Source organism: Salvelinus alpinus, chromosome 16, assembly GCF_045679555.1.
Source record: "Salvelinus alpinus chromosome 16, SLU_Salpinus.1, whole genome shotgun sequence".
Taxonomy (NCBI): domain Eukaryota; kingdom Metazoa; phylum Chordata; class Actinopteri; order Salmoniformes; family Salmonidae; genus Salvelinus; species Salvelinus alpinus.
Window position 1 is genome coordinate 30,549,429 of NC_092101.1, and position 24,273 is coordinate 30,573,701.

The 24,273-nt window shown below is 41.9% G+C and overlaps 1 protein-coding gene across 1 annotated transcript; it reads left to right on the forward strand.

The window, feature by feature from the left end:
* The first annotated feature begins 429 nt into the window (after positions 1-429).
* On the forward strand, positions 430-18,568 carry rgs4 (regulator of G protein signaling 4). The gene is made up of 5 exons (XM_071345900.1): positions 430-586; positions 951-1,049; positions 11,629-11,690; positions 16,606-16,769; positions 17,239-18,568. Exons 1-5 carry the CDS (start codon positions 543-545, stop codon positions 17,476-17,478), a joined length of 609 nt encoding a protein of 202 aa, XP_071202001.1. The 5' UTR covers positions 430-542; the 3' UTR covers positions 17,479-18,568.
* The last annotated feature ends 5,705 nt before the right edge of the window (positions 18,569-24,273 follow it).

A 24,273-nucleotide genomic window follows, 5' to 3' on the forward strand; every position in this document is an offset into this window, starting at 1 on the left:
TTCCAGAAGAGTGGAGGCTGTTGCAGCAAAGGGGGCCAAGTCCTTATTAATGCCCATGATTTTGGAATGAGATGTTCGACGAGCAGGTGTCTACATACTTGTAGTGTAGTGTATGTAGTGTACTTTTTATTCCCAAGTGTTTCCTTTATTTTGGCAGTTACCAGTATGCCTACAGTTGGGAAGGCTACAGCATAGAAACAATGTCTTAATGCCCTGCACCTGGCTTTATAAGTCTGGCTTTATACTAAAGAGCCTTACCTTTCAGGGGGTAACAAGCAGTCACTGACAAATACCGGCTCATATTATTTTCCCTCTTTGAGAGAATTGATCGAGCATACTTAGCCCAGTGAGGGCTGTGATTGGCTCTCCATCTGTGTGTGAGCACAGTGGCTGTATAAAACCCCAACTGTAGGAGATTTCACCAAGACACAGCATACCACTGAAACACTGAGAGGACTAACAGTCATACTTACAGACTTCTCCTCTTAACTCCAAACCACTGCAAATCATTCTCCTAGATTTGGATTGAGCAAACATACAACATGTGTAAGGGATTAGCAACACTGCCAGCAACCTGCTTAAAAAGGTAAGATGGTTATTCTACTTTGTTAGCATGTTGTTGTAGATCACTATCAACATGTATGGAACATGTATTGAGTTGTATGGAAGAGGATAAATGCAACAATAACAGTTGGAAAATGCTAGGTTTAAAATTTGATGCAACAAAAGTAATGCAACATGTCATGTGAGATTCTAACAATTGAAAGATGTCATGTCTGTGCTGCAATGGGATATTTTCAGACAGTAATGTATGTTGAATACGAGCCTTGTGTGCCAGGCATCTTGGTTCTGTTATACAGTAAGTGCATTACATATAATAGGACACACGACTGTGAGATGTTTTAATACATTCTGTAGGCAAACATTACCCACTCTCTCTCCTCCCTCAGTGCCAAAGACATCAAACACAAGATTGGCTTTCTGCTCCAGAAGCCTGAGTTTCCAACAGACCAGAAACAGGTCAAAGAGAAGACGACCGCTGTCAAGGGGTGAGTGTACAGGAGAATAGTGACACTTTGAATGTATTGATTTATTTATAAAGGACATCTCTTTGAGATTAAGGATCTATTTTACCAGGGAGACCTGTTAAATGTGAGCAGCAAATAAAATCTTGATACTCATTATCATACAGACTGAACAAAAATATTAACACAACAAGTGTTGGTGCCATGTTTCGTGAGCTGAAATAAAAGATCCAAGAAATGTTCCAAAAGCACAAAAAACTGATTTCCCTCAAATGTTGTGGACAAATTTGTTTACATCCCTGTTAGTGAGCATTTCTCCTTTGCCAAGATAATCCATCTACCTGACAGGTGTGGCATATCAAGAAGCTGATTAAACAACACGATCAATACACAGGTGCACCTTGTGATAGGGATAATAAAAGGCCACTCTAAAATGTGCAGTTTTGTCTCACAACACAATGCCACAGATGTCTGAAGTTGAGGGAACATGCAATTGTGATGATGACTGCAGGAATGTCCACCAGAACTGTGGCCAGAGAAATTTATGTTAATTTCTCTACCATAAGTCGCGACCAAACTCTTTCTGATTGGCAAGGCCTGGATCCCCAGTGGGTGGGCCTATACCTTCCCACCCATGTCTGTGCCCCTGCCCAGTCATGTGAAATCCATAGATTAGGGCCAAATAAATTTATTGCAATTGACTGATTTCCTTATATGAGCTGTAACTCAGTAAAATCGTTGAAATTGTTGCGTTTATATATCATAGATAAAATAGCCTTCAGACTCCATTAAATTAATTTATCACACCATGGGGAATAATGCTCTCAAGGCAATACCCATTGTACACGTGGGTAAATAGGTTTTAATGCAGGTCTACACCTAGTTTTGATTTACATTTGGTTAAGTTGTCAACTCACGTGAATTCAACGTGAAATAAACAAAACATGTCACCATGTCCATGTATTTAGGTGAAAGGTTGGGTGAAAATACTAAATTCCCTTACCTCCAATCAGCTTTCAACGTTGATTCAACATCATCACATTTATTTTTGTTGTTGAAATGACGTGGAAACAAAGTTGATTCGACCAGTTTTTGCATCTGTTGTCCCTAAACTAGTCAGCATAGACAATATCCAGCCTGACTTTTTATTTCATTAGCACAAAATCTAATCAGTGCCCTCATGATGAGAAAAAACGAACACAACCCCTTAATTGCAACCTCACAGTTTGCATTAATATTGATCAACTTTGATAATCTGATTGTAGCCAATGTAGGTGAACTCATTTTACTTTGAGTTCAAAAATGTAAATGGTACTTTCGTTAAAAAACAAATCCTTTAATATAAAGCATTCTGTAATTGCATTGGCCTAGTCGCATACAGTTCAGCAGAAGCATTTTTAGGATTTATACATATAGTGGGAAAATCTTAGGCCTACAAGACAGGATAATACTACACAAATTTTAATACTACACAAATTATCAAAATTAGTGGCTACTCTGACACTGTCACACAGATAAATATAAACACATCTAAGGCTAAGTTCATTGTTGAAAATAGGATCCTACGATTCTAAGATGAATTTAGCCTTAAGATGATTTTGAGATACCGAACCTTGACCTGGCCCAGGGCCAATAAAAAGAAGGGAAACACACAGATTGTACAGTTTATAACTATTATACAGTGCATTTGGAAAGTATTCAGACCGCTTGACCTTTGCCACATTTTGATACGTTACAGCCTTATTCTAAACGTTATAATTTTAATTTTTTTTTCTCATAAATCCACACAAAATACCCCACGATGACAACTAAATGTTGCAAATGTATAAAACAATTAAACGAAATATCAGATTAACATAAGTATTCAGACCCTTTACTCAATACTTTGTTGAAGCACATTTGGCAGCAATTACAGCCTCGAGTCTTCTTGGGTATGACGCTACAAGGTTGGCATACCTGTATTTGGGGAGTTTCTCCCATTCTTCTCTGCAGATCATCTCAAGCTCTGTCAGGTTGGATGGGGTGCGTCACTGCACTGTTTTTCAGCTCTCTCCAGAGATGTTTGATCGAGTTCAAGACCGGGCTCTGGCTGGGCCACTCAAGGGCATTCAGGGACTCGTCCCGAAGCCACTCTTGAGTTGTCTTGGCTGTGTGCTTAGGGTCGTTGTCCTGTTGGAAGGTGAACCTTCACCCCAAATCAAATGTTATTTGTTAAATGTGCTGAGTACAACAGGTACAGGTAGACCTTACAGTCTAAATATTCACATTTCCAGAAACAAGTCTCTTACTGTTGCCGCTTGCTATAGACCTCCCTCTGCCCCCAGCTGTGCCCTCGATACCATATGTGAATTGATTGCTCCCCATCTATCTTCTGAGCTCGTGCTACTAGGTGACCTAAACTGGGACATGCTTAACACCCCGGCCATCCTACAATCCAAGCTTGATGCCCTCAATCTCACACAAATTATCAATGAACCTACCAGGTATAACTCCAAATCTGTAAACACGGGCACCCTCATAGATGTCATCATAACCAACTCGCCCTCCAAATACACCTCTGCTGTTTTCAATCAAGATCTCAGCAATCACTGCCTCATTGCCTGCATCCGTAATGGGTCTGCGACCAAACGACCACCCCTCATCACTGTCAAACGCTCCCTAAAACACTTCTGCGAGCAGGCCTTTCTAATCGACCTGGCCGGGGTATCCTGGAATGACATTGACGTCATCCCGTCAGATGATGCCTGGCTATTCTTTAAAAGTGCCTTCCTCACCATCTTACATAAGCATGCCCCATTCAAAAAATGTAGAACTAGGAATAGATATAGTCCTTGGTTCACTCCAGACCTGTCTGCCCTTGACCAGCACAAAAACATCCTGTGGCGTTCTGCATTAGCATCGAACAGCCCCGTGATATGCAACTTTTCAGGGAAGTTAGGAACAAATATACACAGGCAGTTAGGAAAGCTAAGGCTAGCATTTTCAAACAAAAATTTGCATCCTGTAGTACTAACTCAAAAATGTTCTGGGACACTGTAAAGTCCATGGAGAATAAGAGCACCTCCTCCCAGCTGCCCACTGCTCTGAGGCTAGGAAACACGGTCACCACTAAATCCACTATAATTGAGAATTTCAATAAGCTTTTCTCTACGGCTGGCCATGCTTTCCACCTGGCTACCCCTACCCCGGTCAACTGCCCGGCACCCTCCACAGCAACCCGCCAAAGCCCCCACCATTTCTCCTTTACCCAAATCCAGATAGCTGATGTTCTGAAAAATCTGGACCCTTACAAATCAGCCGGGCTAGACAATCTGGACCCTCTCTTTCTAAAATTATCTGTCGAAATTGTTGCAACCCCTATTACTAGCCTGTTCAAGGTCTCTTTCGTGTCGTCTGAGATTCCCAAAGATTGGAAAGCTGCCGCGGTCATCCCCCTCTTCAAAGGGGGAGACACTCTAGACCCAAACTGCTACAGACCTATATCTATCCTACCCTGCCTTTCTAAGGACTTCGAAAGCCAAGTTAACAAACAGATTACCGACCATTTCGAATCCCACCGTACCTTCTCCACTATGCAATCTGGTTTCAGAGCTGGTCATGGGTGCACCTCAGCCACGCTCAAGGTCCTAAACAACATCATAACCGCCATCGATAAGAGACATTACTGTGCAGCCGTATTCATTGACCTGGCCAAGGCTTTCGACTCTGTCAATCACCACATTCTTATTGGCAGACTCGACAGCCTTGGTTTTTAAAATGATTGCCTCGCCTGGTTTACCAATTACTTGTCCGATAGTGTTCAGTGTGTCAAATCGGAGGCCCTGTTGTCCGGACCTCTGGCAGTCTCTATGGGGGTGCCACAGGGTTCAATCCTCGGGCCGAATCTCTTCTCTGTATACATCAATGATGTTGCTCTTGCTGCTGGTGATTCTCTGATACACCTCTACGCAGACGACACCATTCTGTATACTTCTGACCCCTCTTTGGACAATGTGTTAACTAACCTCAAGACGAGCTTCAATGCCATACAACTCTTAAATGCAAGTAAAGCGAAATGCATGCTATTCAACCGATCACTGCCCGCACCTGCTCGCCCGTACCTGCCCGTGCATGCTCGCCCTGCTCTGACTTAGAATACGTGGACAACTACAAATACCTAGGTGTGTGGTTAGACTGTAAACTCTCCTTCCAGACTCACATTAAGCATCTCCAATCCAAAAATTGGCTTCCTATATCGCAAAAAAGCATCCTTCACTCATGCTGCCAAACATACCCTCGTAAAACTGACCATCCTACCCATCCTCGACTTCGGTGATGTCATCTATAAAATAGCCTCCAACACTCTATTCAACAAACTGGATGCAGTCTATCACAGTGCCATCCGTTTTGTCACCAAAGCCCCATACACTACCCACCATTGCGACCTGTACGCTCTCGTTGGTTGGCCCTCGCTTCATACTCGTCACCAAACCCACTGGATACAGGTTATCTACAAGTCTCTGCTAGGTAAAGCCCCACCTTATCTCAGCTCACTGGTCACCATAGCAGCACCCACTCGTAGCACTCGCTCCAGCAGGTATATCTCACTGGTCACCCCCAAAGCCAATTCCTCCTTTGGTCGTCTTTCCTTACAGTTCTCGTCTGCCAATGACTGGAACGAACTGCAAAAATCTCTGAAGCTGGAAACACGTATCTCTCTCACTAGCTTTAAGCACCAGCTGTCAGAGCAGCTCACAGATTACTGCACCTGTACATAGATGGGCTGTTTACAGATGGGCTATCTACCTACCTCATCCCCATACTGTATTTATTTATTTATCTTGCTCCTTTGCACCCCAGTATCTCTACTTGCACATTCATCTTCTGCACATCTACCATTCCAGTGTTTTACTTGCTATATTGTAATTACTTCGCCACCATGGCCTATTTATTGCCTTAACTCCCTTATCTTACCTCATTTGCACTCACTGTATATAGACTTTTTGTTTTCTTTTGTTCTACTGTATAATTGACTATGTTTTGTTTATTCCATGTGTAACTCTGTTGTTTCCGTCGCACTGCTTTGCTTTATTTTGGCCAGGTCGCAGTTGTAATTGAGAACTTGTTCTCAACTAGCTTACCTGGTTAAATAAAGGTGAAATAAAAAAATATATATATTTTTTAATTATTAGTTATTTTTCAATTTTTTCTACTTATCTATTCTTTTACTTAACACTTATATTTCTTAAAAATGCATTGTTGGTTAAGAGCTTGTAAGTAAGCATTCACTGTATTTTTTTTTTTTTTTTTTTTTACACAGCTCACAGTTACACATGGAATAAACAAGCGTACAGTCAATAACACAATAGAAAAAAAATAAAGTCTATATACAGTGTGTGCAAATGACATGAGGTAAGGCAATAAATAGACCATAATAGCAAAGTAATTACAATTTAGCAGATTAACACTGGAGTGATAGATGAGCAGATGATGGTGTGTAAGTAGTGATACTGGTGTGCAAAAGAGCAGCAAAGTAAATAAAAACAATGTGGGGATGAGGTAGGTAGATTGGGTGGGCTATTTACAGATGGACTATGTGCAGCGATCGGTTAGCTGCTCAGATAGCTGATGTTTAAAGTTAGTGAGGGAAATGTAAGTCTCCAAATTAAAGGGCAGCAGTAAAATAACAGTAGCAAGGCTATAAACAGGGGGGACCGGTACAGAGTCATTGTGCGGGGGCACAAGTTAGTCGAGGTAGTTGAGGTAATATGTCATGCAGCCGGGAAAAACTATTGGATATCAGAGCGGTGGTAACTCACCAGCACTACCAGCATTACGACCAGGAATACGACTTTCCCGAAGCGGATCCTTTGTTTGCACCCCCCAGGGAAATTTAAAGGATTCCAGAGGCCTGCTCCTTGAAAGCAGCAGCTCTACCCTTTAGCTCAGTGCGGATGTTGCCTGTAATCCATAGCTTCTGGTTTGGGTATGTACTGTACGTACGGTCACTGTGGGGATGACGTCATCGATGCACTTATTGATGAAGCCAGTGACTGATGTGGTGCAATCCTCAATGTCATAGGAGGAATCCCAGAACATAGTCCTGTAGCTTAGCATCTGCGTCATCTGACCACTTCTGTATTGAGCGAGTCACCTGTGCTTCCTGCTTTAGTTTTTGCTTGTAAGCAGGAATCAGGAGGATATAATTATTGTCAGATTTGGTGGTCTAGAGTTTTTTTCCCTCTGGTTGCACATTTAACATGCTGATAAAAATGAGGTAAAACGGATTTAAGTTTCCCTGCATTGAAGTCCCTGGCCACTAGGAGTGCCGCCTCTGGATGAGTGTTTTCCTGTTTGCTTATGGCCTTATACAGCTCATTGAGTGCGGTCTTAGTGCCAGCATCGTTTGCGGCGGTAAATAGACAACTACAAAAAATAGATAAACTCTCTTGGTAAATAGTGTGGTCTACAGCTTATCATGAGATACTCTACCTCAGGTGAGCAAAACCTAGAGACTTTGATAATATTCGATTTTGTGCATCAGCTGTTTACAAATATACACAGACCCCCACCCCTTGTCTTACCGGAGGCAGCTGTTCTGTCTTGCCGATGCAGCGAAAACCACACCAGCTGTATGTTATCCATGTCGTCATTCAGCCACGACTAGTGAAACATAAGATATTACAATTAATGTCCCGTTGGTAGGATATTCGTGATCGTAGCTCATCCATTTTTTTATTCAATGATTATACGTTGGCTAATAGGACTGATGGTAGAGGCAGATTATCCACTCGCCGTCGGATCCTGACAAGGCACCCCAACCTACGTCCCCGATATCTACATCTCTTCTTCATGAGAATGACGGGAATTTGGGCCTTGTTGGGTGTCTGAAGTAAATCATTCATATCCGACTCGTTAAAGAAAAAATCTTTGTCCAGTACAAGGTGAGTAATCTCTGTCCTGATATCCAGAAGCTCTTTTCGGTCATCAGAGACAGTGGTAGAAACATTATATACAAATAACGTGAAAAAACACAATAGCACAATTGGTTAGGACCCCATAAAATGGCATCCATCTCCTCCGTCGCCATTATTTTAATGGTTCTTAGCAGGTTTTCTGGAGCAGGTTTTCATCAAGGATCTCTCTGTACTTTGATCTGTTCATCTTTCCCTCGATCCTGACTAGTCTCCTAGTCCCTGCCGCTGAAAAACATCCCCACAGCATGATGCTGCCACTCCCATGCTTCATCGTAGGGATGGTGCCAGACGTGGTGCTTGGCATCTAGGCCAAAGAGTTTAATCTTGGTTTCATCAGGCCAGAGGATCTTGTTTCTCATGGTCTGAGAGTTCTTTCGGTACCCTTTGACAAACTCCAAGTGGGCTGTCATGTGCCTTTTACTGATGAGTGGCTTCCGTCTGGCCACTCTACCATAAAGGCCTGATTGGTGGAGTGCTGCAGAGATGGTTGTCTTTCTGGAAGCTTCTCCCTCCTCCACAGAGGAACTCTGGAGCTCTGTCAGAGTGACCATCAGGTTCTTGGTCACCTCCCTGACCAAGGCCCTTCTCCCCTGATTGCTCAGTTTGGCCAAGCGGCCAGATCTAGGGGGAGTCTTGGTGGTTCCAAACTTCTTCCATTTAAGAAACATGGAGGCCACTGTGTTCTTGGGGACCATCAATGAATTTTTTGGTACCCTTCCCCAGATCTTTGCCTCGACACAATCTTGTCTCGGAGATCTACGGACATGTCCTTTGTAACATAACAAAATGTGTAAAAAGTCAAGGGGTCTAAGTACTTTCTGAATCCACTGTATACTGCAGTAGGCTACTAAATCAACTTTCCAGTGGCACTGACTCATTCAATGATGAAGATAACATGAATATGCGTAGCCTAGGCCAGAGCTACCTTGAATTACAGTTCTGTTCATCCGAGTTCATACTGACAGATATTATTCATAGCCATCTATTTACCACCACAGACCGATGCTGGCACTAATACCGCACACAACCAACTCTATAAGGCCATAAGTGTAACAGTTTAACTTTATGTCCGTCCCCTCGCCCCGACCCGGGCGCGAACCAGGGACCCTCTGCACACATCAACAACAGTCACCCACGAAGCATCGTTACCCATCGCTCCACAAAAGCCGCGGCCCTTGCAGAGCAAGGGGAACCACTACTTCAAGGTCTCAAAGCGAGTGACGTAACCGATTGAAACGCTATTAGCGTGCACCACCGCTAACTAGCTAGCCATTTCACATCCGTTACATAAGCAAACAAGAAGATGCTCACCCAGAAGCGGCGCAATCTCAATCGCACTCCACACTGCCCTTTCCCACCTGGACAAAAGGAACAACTATGAGAGAATGCTGTTCATTGACTACAGCTCAGCATTCAACACCATAGTGCCTACAAAGCTCATCACTAAGCTAAGGACTAAACACTTCACTCTACTTCCTGATGGGCCAACCCCAGCTGGTAAGGGTAGGCAACAACATGTCTGCTACGCTGATCCTCAACACGGGGGTCCCTCAGGGGTGTGTTGCCCTCCTGTTCTCCCTGTTCACCCACGACTGTGTGGCCAAACATGACTCCAACACCATCATTAAGTTTGCTGACGACACAACAGTGGTAGGCCTGATCACCGACAACGATGAGACAGCCTATAGGGAGGAGGTCAGAGAACTGGCAGTGTGGTGCCAGGACAAAAACCTCTCCCCTCAATGTGAGCAAGACAAAGGAGCTGATCGTGGACTACAGGAAATGGCGGGCTGAGCAGGCCATTAACATCAACGGGGCTGTAGTGGAGCAGGTCGAGTTTCAAGTTCCTTGGTGTCCACATCACCAACGCTCTATAGTGATCCAAACACACCAAGACGGTCGTGAAGAGGGCATGACAAAACCTTTTTCCCCTCAGGAGACTGAAAAGATTTGGCATGGGTCCCCATATCCTCAAAGTTCTACAGCTGCACCATCGAGAGAATCCTGACCGGTTGCATCACCGCCTGGTATGGCAACTGCTCAGCATCGGACCGTAAGGCGCTACAGAGGGTAGCAGAGTACTGGGCCATAGTGCGTATGGCCCAGTACATCACTGGGGTCAAGCTTCCTGCAATCTAAGACCTATATAATAGGCAGTGTCAGAGGAAAGCCCATAAAATTGTCAGACTCCAGTCACACAAGTCATAGTATGTTTTCTCTGCTACCGCACGGCAAGCGGTACCGGAGCGCAAAGTCTAGGACCAAAAGGCTCCTTAACAGCTTCTATCCCCAAAGCATAAGACTGCTGAACAATTAATCAAATGGCCACATTGACCCCACCCCTCCATTTGTTTTGTACACTGCTGCTTCTCGCTCTTTATTATCTATGCATAGTCACTTCACCCCTACCTACATGTACAAATTACCTCTAACCTGTACCCCCGCACACTGAGTCGGTACCGGTACCCCCTGTATATGGCCTCGTTATTGTTATGTTGTTAATTTTTATCATTTTTTACTTGAGTTTATTTGGTAAATATTTTCTTAACTCTTCTTGAACTGCACTGTTGGTTTAGGGCTTGTAAAGTATGCATTTCACTTTGTTTTCGGGGCATGTGATTTGCATTTGATTTGATTTCTCTTTTCAGCAGTAGGCATATGCTTTCCAAACCTTTTTCCCACAATTTTATTTTGAATTGAATTGTATTTGCGAAAGGTCTTTCACTATACACTGACAGTGAGAAATAAAATCCATGGAAATAGAATCCGTAGAACAAAAGTGCCCTTTCAAGTCAAGACTGACAGCCATATTAAGAATACCCATGAGTATACCATTCAAATTATCAGGGTGAGGTTCCAAAATCCTTTTCCAGCTAGCACATTTGGTTCCTTGGAAGTTGTGGGAATTGTTCATTTTTGTTTATTTAAACAGACCCTATTTCAAAGGAAACAAGCATTCATTAAGATCAGTTGTGGCCAATTAGTGGGCACGACCAACACACCTAAACACATTTAACAAGATAGAAGATAGATTGTTTTGTTGATGCTGAGAATGTTTTTAAATAACATTCTTAGAACATTATTTGACAAAAACATGTATTTATACTGCTCTAATTATGTTGGTAAACAGTTTATAATAGAAATAAGGTACCTCAGGATTTGTGGTATATGGCCAATATACCACAGCTAATGGTTGTGTCTAATCACTCCGTGATGCGTTGTGCGTAAGAACAGCACTTAGCCGTGGTATATTGGCCATATACCACACCCCCTCCAATCAGCATTCAGTGCTCGAACCACCCAGTTTATAATGTTTTAAAATGGTTGGTTACTCATTAGCTCAAATAGGTGAGTAATGTAAATAAGTGGTTGGTTACTCAATAGCTCGAAGAGGTGCATCTGGTGTGGCTGATGCTCATGGAAAATACAGTAGTCAAATACAGTATGTCCTGTTGTAAAGAACATTATGTAAGATGATAGATATGACATCTACTGGTAGGCTATCATTAAAATACAGGTCATCAGCAATATGCAGGTCAAGAACTGTGGGATATCACACAAGAGATGTACTGAAATATTAATAATATTATTGTTTCTCCCAGTAATACAGGTGTACAGTATAATAATTGTTATTTCTCTGGTTTTAGAGTTTCACCTGCTGATTTGGAGAAATGGAAGCTGTCCTTCAACAACCTGATGAATTGTGAAGGTGAGTTTCTCACAAATCAAAGAGACATCTTTAGAATACTGAAGGATTGGGGAGTCGATCTTGCTCAAATGTTATGGTGGTTTACTGAATTGAAAAGATGTATTGATTTTGAATTTAATTGAAGCTGGAATTCCTGAATCTCTGATAAAACTCTACCATGACCTATTACCAAGCCAGACCACGGAACAACATTTCTTCAAAACTTGAGTGACATTTGTATCTCCCTCACCTCCTCTCCCCCTGTCTCTCTGACCCCAACTCAATTAAATTCAATGGGCTTTATCACTCTCTAGGGTTCTGTTTAAAGACTGATGTCATGATGCCTGTGTGGTTGGGGACTTCAGCCAGCTCTCCGGATACGTTTTCATGCTCTGGACATGTGCTATGTGTCTAGAGGGTATGCTGGGTAGCCCCTAGACGCCTGCTGCTCTGCTCCCTCCCTGTGTGTGTGTGATGCGCTGGATGAACCAGAACTCTCAGTCCCCGCAGTTATATCCACGCGGCGGGAGGGTTTAGGGTCATTAAATATTGTGTGGATGAAGGGCGGGTGGGTGGTGGTCAGGTTGAATAAATGGAAAACAATGCATACACAAAATCCATAAATGTAAATTATTGTGAAATTCATATCTATAAGCTACATAGTTTGTTCATTATTTTATCTGGCATTAGTGCCTAACTGTACACATGTCAAATACACACCAAATGCTTTTGGGAACTTGGGAAGAAAAAGTTAACTGTCACGGCCGTTTAAAGGAGTGGACCAAGGCGCAGCGTTTTGAGCGTACATACTTATTTACCGATGTCGCCAACAAAAACAATAAATATCAAACCGACACGTGACACCAACGTAGTGCATCCAGGCAACTAACAAGGACAACTACCCACAAAACCAAGTCGGAAAATGGCAACCTAAATAGGCTCCCCAATCAGAGACAACGATAAACAGCTGTCTCTGATTGGGAACCCATCCAGGCCACCATCAACCTAATTACCCCTAGACAATACAAAATCCCCATAGATAACAAAAACCCAAGACAAGACAAAAACCCATAGAAAATACACAAACTAAACAAACCACCCTAGTCACACCCTGACCTAACCAAATAATAAAGAAACCAAATATAACAAGTCAGGGCGTGACATTAACGACGATCCACTGAGGCAAAAATAAAAATGTTGGATTTGTATTCAAGAGAGAAAAGCTGTGAAATGGAGAGTTGACTTGAAAATAAAGAGAAGGGAGGGACTGAACAGCAATGTTTGGGAAAGATTTGGTGAAAAGAGGATGATAGCAGTGCCGACTATGTTTTGTGTGATGATTGTATGGCGCTATACAAATTCCACAGTCACAAGACGGGGACTTCAATATGGCACATCAAGGGAACTGTAGTCTCATATGGGTTAAATGGAATAGTAGCCAAACTGAAATCTGACTGTAGGTCTATAACCTCTCACATAGCCTAATATAATATTAGGCTAACTTCTGCAAGATTAAGCATTTCTTGCTGTAAAATTATACTTTGATTGAAAAAAAATATAGGAGAAATTCTGACAATTTTTAACAATTATCTCTGGTAGCCAACCCCAAAAAAATAACACTACACCACTGATCTTGAGAGAAGTAATGAGTGGTTATGGACCATCTGTAAAGGTGCTATCTTTATCAGCATCATAAAAGCTAATAGTATTTCAAACACATAAAATATGCTTCCAAGGTGAACTGAAATCTTAACATAAACATGTTGAGTGGTTTTCACAGCTTTTAATTTCCTTAAAACCGGTCAAACGGATGTAATTTTCACATTTTGCATGGAATTTTTATTGCATTTTCTTCCCCGTCCCTAAACATCTTTGCTTTGAAAAGATGAAAGAATTTACCATGCCAACTAGATTGAAGCATTAATTTCATCGATTTATGACATTCTGTTGAGCAAGTGTTTATTTAGTTTTCTAGGATAACAAGTAATGACAGAAGAGAAGATGCATGTAGACAAGTTGACTAAAAAATAACCAACCAAAATTTTGGAAATTATAAGCAGAAAAAATTCTGTGCCCCCTTTCAAAATATCGTTCTGCCGTCTCTGACTCTACAACACATTTTCTATATTTGCGGGTTAGTGCCGGATGCGGGGCTCAGATTTCCACTTTATCACATACAGTTGAAGTTGGAAGTTTACATACACTTAGGCTGGAGTCATTAAAACTTGTTTTTCAACCACTCCACAAATTTCATGTTGACAAACTATAGTTTTGGCAAGTCAGTTAGGACATCTACTTTGTGCATGACACAAGTACTTTTTCCAACAATTGTTTACAGACAGATTATTTCACTCATACTTCACTGTATCACAATTGCAGTGGGTCAGAAGTTTACGTACTGTAAGTTGACTGTGCCTTTTAAACAGCTTGGAAAATTCCAGAAAATGATTTCATGGCTTTAGAAGCTTCTGATAGGCTAATTGACATCAATTGAGTCAATTGGAGGTGTACCTGTGGATGTATTTCAAGGCCTACCTTCAAACTTAGTGCTTCTTTGCTTGACATCACGGGAAAATCAAAAGAAATCAGCTAAGAAGAAATATAGACCTCCACAAGTCTGGTTCATCCTTGGGAGCAATTTACAAATGCCTGAAGGTACCACGTTCATCTGTACAAACAATAGTACGCAAGTATAAACACCATGGGACCACGCAGCCGTCATACCGCTCAGGAAGGAGATGCGTTCTGTCTCCTAGAGATGAATGTACTTTGGTGCGAAAACTGCAAATCAATCCCAGAACAACAGCAAAGGACCTTGTGAAGATGCTAGAGGAAACAGGTACAAAAGTATCTATATCCACAGTAAAACGAGTCCTATATCGACATAACCTGAAAGGCCGCTCTACAAGGAAGAAGCCACTGCTCCAAAACTGCCATAAAAAAGCCAGACTACGGTTTGCAAATGCACATGGAGACAAAGATCGTACTTTTTGGAGAAATGCCCTCTGGTCTGATGAAACAAATGGAACTGTTTGGCCATAATGACCATCTTTATGTTTGGAGGATAAAGGGGGAGGCTTGCAAGCCGAAGAACACCATCCCAACCGTGAAGCACGGGGGTGGCAGCATCATGTTGTGGGAGTGCTTTGCTGCAGGAGGGACTGGTGCACTTCACAAAATCGATGGCATCTTGAGAAAGGAAAATTATGTGGATATATTGAAGAAACATCTCAAGACATCAGTCAGGAAGTTAAAGCTTGGTTACAAATGGGTCTTCCAAATGGACAATGACCCCAAGCATACTTCCAAAGTTTTAAGGCAAAATGCCTTAAGGACAACAAAGTCAAGGTATTGGAGTGGTCATCCCAAAGCCCTGACCTCAATCCCATATAACTTTTGTGGGCAGAACTGAAAAAGTATGTGCGAGCAAGGAGGCCTACAAACCTGACTCAGTTACACCAGCTCTGACAGGAGGAATGGGCCAAAATTCACCCAACTTATTGTGGGAAGCTTGTGGAAGGCTACCGAAAACGTTTGACACAAGTTAAACAATTTAAAGGCAATGCTACCAAATACTATTGAGTGTATGTAAACTTTGACCCACTGGGAATGTGATGAAATAAATAAAAGCTGAAATAAATCATTCTCTCTACTATTATTCTGACATTTCACATTCTTAAAATAAAGTGGTGATTCTAACTGACCTAAAACAGGGAATTTTTACTTGGATTAAACATCAGGAATTGTGAAACTGAGTTTAAATGTATTTGGCTAAGGTGTAGTTAAACTTCCGACTTCAACTGTATATTCTGGTTGTTGGGTTATTAGCAGTTGCGGGCAGGTGCTGGTGAACAAACAGTGTGTGTGCTGACAGTCCCTGTGGTATCAGGCTGTGTGTGGGGACACCTTGTGGGGACACCATATATAATTTGTATATGTCAAGCACCCATTTCGTATGATATGTTACTAATTACAATTCATGTTATATTTTACCAATTTGCAAAATGTACAATATGTTACGAATTTGCGAAACGTGCTATATGTTACGAATTAGCAAAATGTATGATATGTTATGAATTCCAACTAGGTTGCTAACGTTAGTTAGCTGTCTAACGTTAGCTAGGCTAGGGGTTAGGGTTAGAGGTTAGGGTTAAGTTCAGGGGTTAGGGCAAGGGTTAGCTGACATGATAAGTAGTTGAAAAGTAGCTATAAAGTAGTAAGTAGTTGAAGTTGCTAATTAGCTAAAATGCTAAAGTTATCCGTAATGAGATTTGAACTCACAACCTTTGGTTTGCTAGATGTTTGCCTTATATGGCTACCCATCCACCCCAACCAACCACCATACTTTTGTTTTTGCCTCAATAACCATCTGTCTTATGTAACCATACCAAACGTATCATAGTTTTTACTTTTTCTATGTTACGTCTAGTCTGAGACCAGGCTGGGACACAGAGCAGGAGCAACGCCTCCTGAGAACCATCCAGGCCTTGACCGTCATCACTGACTCCCTACAGAGGGATTCTCTCTCTCCCTCCCACTCTCTCTCACCCTCTCTCTCTCTCACTCTCACTCTCACTCTCATTCTCTCTCTCTCTCTCTCTCTCTCTCTCTCTCTCTCTCTCTCTCTCTCTCTCTCTCTCTCTCTCTCTCTCTCTCTCTCTCTCTCTCTCTCTCTCTCTCTCTCTCTCTCTCTCTCTCTCTCTCTCTCTCTCTCTCACTCACTCTCTCTCTCTCACACTCTCTCTCTCTCTCACCCTCTCTCTCTCTTACCTTCTAATAGAGAAAAGCAGTTAGGATTTGTTTAATAGTGTGTGGTTTCATATCGAACACTCAACCCAGCACCCAGGAAATATCTCTGGATGTTACACATGCTAAGTAAGAGGATCTAAGACTGACCTAACCTCTTTCTCTGTTTGTTTGTCTGTCTGTCTATCAGGTGGTCGTACAGTGTTTACTGCGTTCCTGAAGTCAGAGCTCAGCCAGGAGAACTTGGAATTCTGGAACGCTTGCGAGGAATACAAAAAGTCTGCCCCAAACAAGATGGCGGTCAAAGCTAAAGAGATCTACGAACAGTACATTGAGGCAGACTCTCCAAATGAGGTCAAATGGGAATAATGATTGGCATGTTTATGGCTTTTTAAAATTATTATATTTCATTATTTAACCAGACAAGACAGAATAAATTCTTATTTACAATGACGGCCTGAACATATGCAAATATTATGCTAACAAGAGCAACACAACCTATACCAACTGAGAGCCACTCACAAAAGATGGTTTAAACTATAATTTTTATAGCATCATATAATTTTGAATTCTATGAATTTGAGAGTGGTTACATTTCTCCATCCCTCATTTTTTCACCGAAACAGAGCACGCTTTGTTATTGTTTCAACTGAGGATTTCTCCTTCAATGAGTCCCCCCTTTCGAAAAACACCTGTAGTTTTTCCTATGGGATTGTCCTTTTGGATTTTTATAGCACTTTTGTGGCACATTTTGTTGATACAGTATCCATGGTTTATTGCATTACTTTTACAGTGTATATCTCTTTTTCCCTCTCCCTATCAGGTGAACCTGGACTCAGCAACGCGAGAGGAGACCAGACAGAACCTGTCTATTGCCGGCTTATCCTGTTTCGATGACGCCCAGCAGAAGATCTTCACTTTGATGGAGAAAGACTCATACAGAAGGTTCCTCCACTCCAAACTGATCCAGGATCTGTCCCTGTTGAGCACCACCACCCCACTCTGTGCACTGAAGAAGATAGGAGGGAAAATAGGCTGTTCTGAGAACAGATGTGGTGCATAGATGGAGATGGAGAGAGAAACAAGGACGGATTGAAGAATGTGTAAGATTTTGTCAATCTGTCAGGGGAAAGAGCAGGTAGTCTTGAAGAGAAAACATTATGAGTGGGTGGGGTTTTATTTTTTCGGTCCATTGTTCTAGATAACTATTTCAACACGCATCACAAATAGATTATTTTTGAGACGAGGGGACGATTGGAGAGGGAGAGAACTGTCAGATGTAATTTTTCAGGAGAAATATGCTCCTGAAAGGATGCTCCTTTCTCTGATTTTCATTGTTGTGCGAGGGTCTGCTTTCTTTACACGGAATATCTTCCAGATCTCTAAAAATATTCAAATGGTTCAAACAAGCATTTAGGTATTTCACCCTGGTTAGTTCCCTGTGTCCCCTCTGTCTGGCTTTAATTAAGGGCTCCATGCTAAGTCATGCTTAAACACCAATAATGAAAATGCACTTCTTCAAACTGAGTGTTAAATTAGATTATAGTTTCTGAATGGATTGGTGTTAAAAGCTTCTTTCACCTGACTGATGTTTTTGTTTGACTCTGTTTTTCTGTCTTTACTTGACCTGTGGCCAGTTCATGCCCTGCTAAGGTGTAACTCACTGGCCTTCTGTTAACCTGACAACAAAGTCATGACCAGGTGATGTTTTGATTCACAACACAGGGAGAAACAATCTGGAATTACTTCTCTATCCACCCCTAACAGACACACACAGACACGCACACACTCCCATTTGAGCGATTCAGCGACTTGCTTCAGCTGATCCTTTCCTGATGTGCTTATGAAGTAAACCTATTGATACTTTATCATTATATGGTTATTGGTAATGCTATTGATATCATTATATGGTTATTGGTAAAGCTATTGATATCATTATATGGTTATTGGTAAAGCTATTGATACTGTATCATTATATGGTTATTGGTAATGCTATTGATATCATTATATGGTTCTGTAAGTTTTGTTAAAACATTACTCCTACTCGCCTCCAATGATGATGGCTAAATATTTATTATATAATAATCATCTTCATATTTGTTTTCTTGACACGTTTATTCATTTATTTGTGAATAAAACAATGCATCAACAGAGTTGGTTACTTACTTTCATGCATTTATCCAAATGAACGAAAGGCCAATACTGTAAAATGTACCAGTTTCGGAAACATACATATCCTAATATCAGCACACTAGCTGTACGTATTCTATTTAAGGCAATATGCAGTTTCCTACGACCATGTATTCCAATCATTGCATTGCCCTGTATAAACTGAATACATCACCACAAAAAAATTCTGATTTAATTAGTTCATCTGTTGATAAACAGAGAAACGGGATGACAGAGAGTTACAGACACTAGATTAAACTACTTAACTATGGACTGCTCTCAGTATAAATATTGATTTTACCTCCCACTGTATAGGTCACAGTGCCAGTGACAGAAGATATGCTCCAGTACACACTATTCCAACTAGTTTATTACCACAGACTGCAGCTTTAATGTGGAAAAGACAGTATTTACATACATACAACTTGGCATAAGAGTTGGGCAAAAATAGAAGTCGCAACTGTAGAGAAGACTAGGTTCACTCACTCTTTGCTACTCCCATACGTAGTCTTGACTCGTCCTATAACAAGCCATATTTAGAAAGATAAGGTCTTACGTCAGTGGCCTAATGCAGATCACGTCGATTTAAAGGTTATTTGTCTGTCACTGAAAGCACTTGTGTGAGCAGCAAACAACGAGTGGACATACAGTATTTAATTTTTTTTTTTTTTTTATGTTACCTTTCGCACAGCTCTCATGGGTGCCAACAACAGTCAGGGTAATTTGTTTGACCATTAAAGCTTGTTTATTCAGAACCACACTGAAGATACACTACAAGACTAAAAGAATATGGACACCCCTTCATATAAATGGATTCGGCCATTTCAGCCACACCTGTTGCTGACAGGTGTATAAAATGGAGCACACAGCCATGCAATCTCCATAATATTGCTTGATTGGTTGTTAGGCTATAGCTGGCCAAAATTAGGCTACATGAAAATTGCAATACTGTTAATATAACCGTCTGTTAGTGTGGGTTTTCAGTAAATGTATGTCAATCACAAAGCTGCATTTCATCTGCATCTGCATTTCCTGCGGTACAGGAATATTCTCAACAACACAAGTGTGATCAAATCTGTACCCACTTCCAATGTTACATAAATATTCTCTTGGTGAGTCTAAATTCTAACTTCAATTGACAGAATAAGGGAAAATATGCTCAAATATTAGTACAGCCAAGATAGTGTGATCATGCTGCCAACCTGGTTGTAGCAGAAGAATGAGTCTATACAGATTTAGATAGCTAACTAGTGTGAATGGATCTGGATTGACTAAGCAGAGGAAAATGGGTCTGGGCTGATATTTAGAGGTACAGTATAATCGGTAGCCTGAGGTGGTTGTTGGATGACGCAGGAGAAGGCCTGTCACCTATATACTGTTTAACGGAGCTATTACAAGGGACTACACAGGCGGCCTCGACATGACCTGTGTACAATACATATGTCAGATACTTTCAAATACTTAGAGATATTTAAGGTAGTTTAGCTTGATTTAGCTGGAGTATGCTCTTTTGGAACTATTCCATTGGTAATTACTGTAAATCTCGGCCAGCTCAACTATTTGACCCAGGTCTGGCTCCAAGAAACATAAAAAGGTTTAAGCTTAGACTTTTATTGAGCAATCTGATAGATGTTTGGCATTGACTCTGAGCTCTTTACTGAAAATAAGAGTGAGCCTTCATTGCATCTATCTGATGAAAAGCGGAGGCCTGACATATACGCTATACACAGAGAGCTGCAGATGTTGAGCATGTGTGTGTAAAAGACCTTATCTTTCAAACAGTCCGTGAAGAACATAATCACACACACACAGGGCCGGATTAATGCAGTGGCTTACCGGGTATGAAGCACCTGGGCCCAAAAAGAATAGTAAAAAAAACGTATGGAAGTTTATACAGTATACAATATATTATATATACAGTATACACTACCGGTCAAAAGTTTTAGAACACCTACTCATTCAAGGGTTTTTCTTTATGCCAAGAGTGTGCAAAGCTGTCAAGGCAAAGGGTGGCTACTTTGAAGAATCAAAAAAATATATATTTTTATTTGTTTAACACTTTTTTGGTTACTACATGATTCCATATGAATTATTTCATAGTTTTGATGTCTTCACTATTATTCTACAGTGTAAAAAATAGTAAACAAAGAAAAACTCTTGAATGAGTAGGTGTGTACAAACTTTAGACTGGTACAGTATACATACAGTTGAAGTCGGAAGTTTACATACATCTTAGCCAAATACATTTATTAAACTCAGTTTTTCACAATTCCCGACATTTAATGCTAGTAAAAATTCCCTGTCTTAGGTCAGTTTGGATCACCACTTTGTTTTAAGAATGTGAAATGTCCGAATAACTTTTATTGCTTTCATCAAATTCCGAGTGGGTCAGAAGTTTACATACACTCAATTAGTATTTGGTAGCATTGCCTTTAAATTATTATTATTATTTTTTAAATAAATATTACCCCCTTTTCTCCCCAATTTTCGTGGTATCCAATCGCTAGTAATTACTATCTTGTCTCATCGCTACAACTCCCGTACGGGCTCGGGAGAGACGAAGGTCGAAAGCCATGCGTCCTCCGAAGCACAACCCAACCAAGCCGCACTGCTTCTTAACACAGCGCGCCTCCAACCCGGAAGCCAGCCGCACCAATGTGTCGGAGGAAACACCGTGCACCTGGCCCCCTTGGTTAGCGCATACTGCGCCCGGCCCGCCACAGGAGTTGCTGGAGCGCGATGAGACAAGGATATCCCTACCGGCCAAACCCTCCCTAACCCGGACGACGCTAGGCCAATTGTGCGTCACCCCACGGACCTCCCGGTCGCGGCCGGCTGCGACAGAGCCTGGGCGCAAACCCAGAGACTCTGGTGGCGCAGCTAGCGCTGCGATGCAGTGCCCTAGACCACTGCGCCACCCGGGAGGCCTTAAATTGTTTAACTTGGGTCAAACGAATTGGGTAGCCTTCCACAAGCTTCCCACAATAAGTTAGGTGAATTTTGGCCCATTCCTCCTGACAGAGCTGGTGTAACTGAGTCAGGTTTGTAAGCCTTCTTGCTCGCACACGCTTTTTCAGTTCTGCCCACAAAAGTTCTATGGGATTGAGGTCAGGGCTTTGTGATGGCCTCTCCAATACCTTGACTTTGTTGTCCTTAAGCCATTTTGCCACAACTTTGGAAGTATGCTTGGGGTCATTGTCCATTTGGAAGACCCATTTGCGACCAAGCTTTAACTTCCTGACTGATGTCTTGAGATGTTTCTTCAATATATCCACATAATTTTCCTTTCTCATGATGCCATCGATTTTGTGAAGGGCACCAGTCCCTCCTGCAGCAAAGCACCGCCACAACTTGATGCTGCCACCCCCGTGCTTCACAGTTCTATTTTTGTTTCATCAGAACAGAGGACATTTCTACAAAAAGTATGATCTTTGTCTCCATGTGCAGTTGCAAATCGTAGTCTGGCTTTTTTATGGCGGTTTTGGAGCAGTGGCTTCTTCCTTGCTGAGCGGCCTTTCAGGTTATGTCAATATAGGACTCGTTTTACTGTGGATATAGATACTTTTGTACCTGTTTCCTCCAGCATATTCACAAGGTCCTTTGCTGTTGTTCTGGGATTGATTTGCACTTTTCGCAGCAAGTACGTTCATCTCTAGGAGATGGTATGACGGCTGCGTGGTCCCATGGTGTTTATACTTGCGTACTATTGTTTGTACAGATGAACCTTCAAGCGTTTGGAAATTGCTCCCAAGGATGAACCAGACTTGTGGAGGTCTACATTTTTTTCTGAGGTCTTGGCTGATTTCTTTTGATTTTCCCATGATGTCAAGCAAAAAGGCACTGAGTTTGAAGGTAGGCCTTGAAATACATCCACAGGTACCCCTCCAATTGACTCAATTGATGTCAATTAGCCAATCAGAAGCTTCTAAAGCCATGACATCATTTTCTGGAATTTTCCAAGCTGTTTAAAAGGCACAGTCAACTTAGTGTATGTAAACTTCTGACCCACTGGAATTGTGATACAGTGAATTATAAGTGAAATAATCTGTCCGTAAACAATTGTTGGAAAAATTACTTGTGTCATGCACAAAGTAGATGTCCTAACCGACTGCCAAAACTATAGTTTGTTAACAAGAAATTTGTATAGTGGTTGAAAAACGAGTTTTAATGACTCCAACCTAAGTGTATGTAAACTTCCGACTTCAACTGTACTTCTGGTAAGACCCTCAGGGGTGGGTGTGTGAGTCTTTTTGTCAATAGCAGCTGGTGCTCGATGTCTAATATTAAAGAAGTCTCTATTGCTCACCTGATGTAGAGTACCTTATGATAAGCTGTAGACCAACACTATATACCAAGAGGGTTCTCATCTATATTATTCATAGCCGTCTATTTACCACCACAGACCAATGCTGGCTCTAAGACCGCACTCAACCAACTATATAAGGCCATAAGCAAACAAGAAAATGCTCACCCGGTGTGCTCCTAGTGGCCGGGGACTTTAATGCAGGCAAACTTAAATCAGATTTACCACATTTTTACCAGCATGGTTACATATGCAACCAGAGGAAAAAAACTCTAGACCACCTTTACTCCACACACAGAGATGCATACACAGCTTTCTCCCACCCTCCATTTGGCAAATCTGACCATAATTCTATCCTCCTGTTTCCTGTTTACAAGCAAAAACTAAAGCAGGAAGTACCAGTGACTCGCTCAATACAGAAGTGGTCAGATGACGAGGATGCAATGCTACAGTACTGTTTTGCTAGCACAGGTTGGAATATGTTCCGGGATTCATCAAATGGCATTGAGGAGTACACCACCTCAGTCATCGGCTTCATCAATAAGTGCATCGACGACGTCGTCCCCACAGTGACCATACGTACATATTCCAACCAGAAACCATGGATTACAGGCAAAATCTGCATCGAGCTAAAGGCTAGAGCTGCCGCTTTCAAGGGGCGGGACACTAACCAGGACGCCTCTAAGAAATCCTTCTATGCCCTCAGACGATCCATCAAAAAAGCAAAGCATCAATACAGGATTAAGATTGAATCCTACTACACTGGCTCTGATGCTCGTCTGATGTGGCAGGGCTTGAAAACTATTACGGACTGCAAAGGGAAACCCTGATGCGAGCTGCCCAGTGACGCGAGCCTAACAGACGAGCAAAATGCCTTTTATGCTCACTTCGAGGCAATCAACACTGAAGCATGCACGAGAGCACCAGCTGTTCTGGATTACTGTGTGATAACGCTCTCGGTAGCCGATGTGAGCAAGATCTTTAAACAGGTCAACATTCACAAATCCGCGGGGCCAGATGGATTACCAGGACGTGTACTCAAAGCATGAGTGGACCAACTGGCAATTGTCTTCACTGACATTTTCAACCTCTCCCTGACTGAGTCTGTAATACCTACATGTTTCAAGCAGACCACCATAGTCCCTGTGCCCAAGGCAGGTAACCTGCCTCAATGATTACCGCCCCGTAGCACTCACGTCGGTAGCCATGAAGTGCTTTCAAAGGCTGGTCATGGCTCACATCAACAGCATCCTCCCGGATACCCTAGACCCACTCCAATTCGCATACCGCTCCAACAGATACACAGATGAGGCAATCTCAATCGCACTCCACACTGCCCTTTCCCACCTGGACAAAAGGAACAGATATGTGAGAATGCTGTTCATT

Coding starts and splice junctions, on each gene's coding strand:
- rgs4 (XM_071345900.1), top strand. CDS start 543: ATGTGTAAGGGATTAGCAACACTGCCAGCAACCTGCTTAAAAAG. Junction 587..950: donor CCAGCAACCTGCTTAAAAAG/GTAAGATGGTTA, acceptor CTCCTCCCTCAG/TGCCAAAGACATCAAACACA. Junction 1,050..11,628: donor AAGACGACCGCTGTCAAGGG/GTGAGTGTACAG, acceptor CTCTGGTTTTAG/AGTTTCACCTGCTGATTTGG.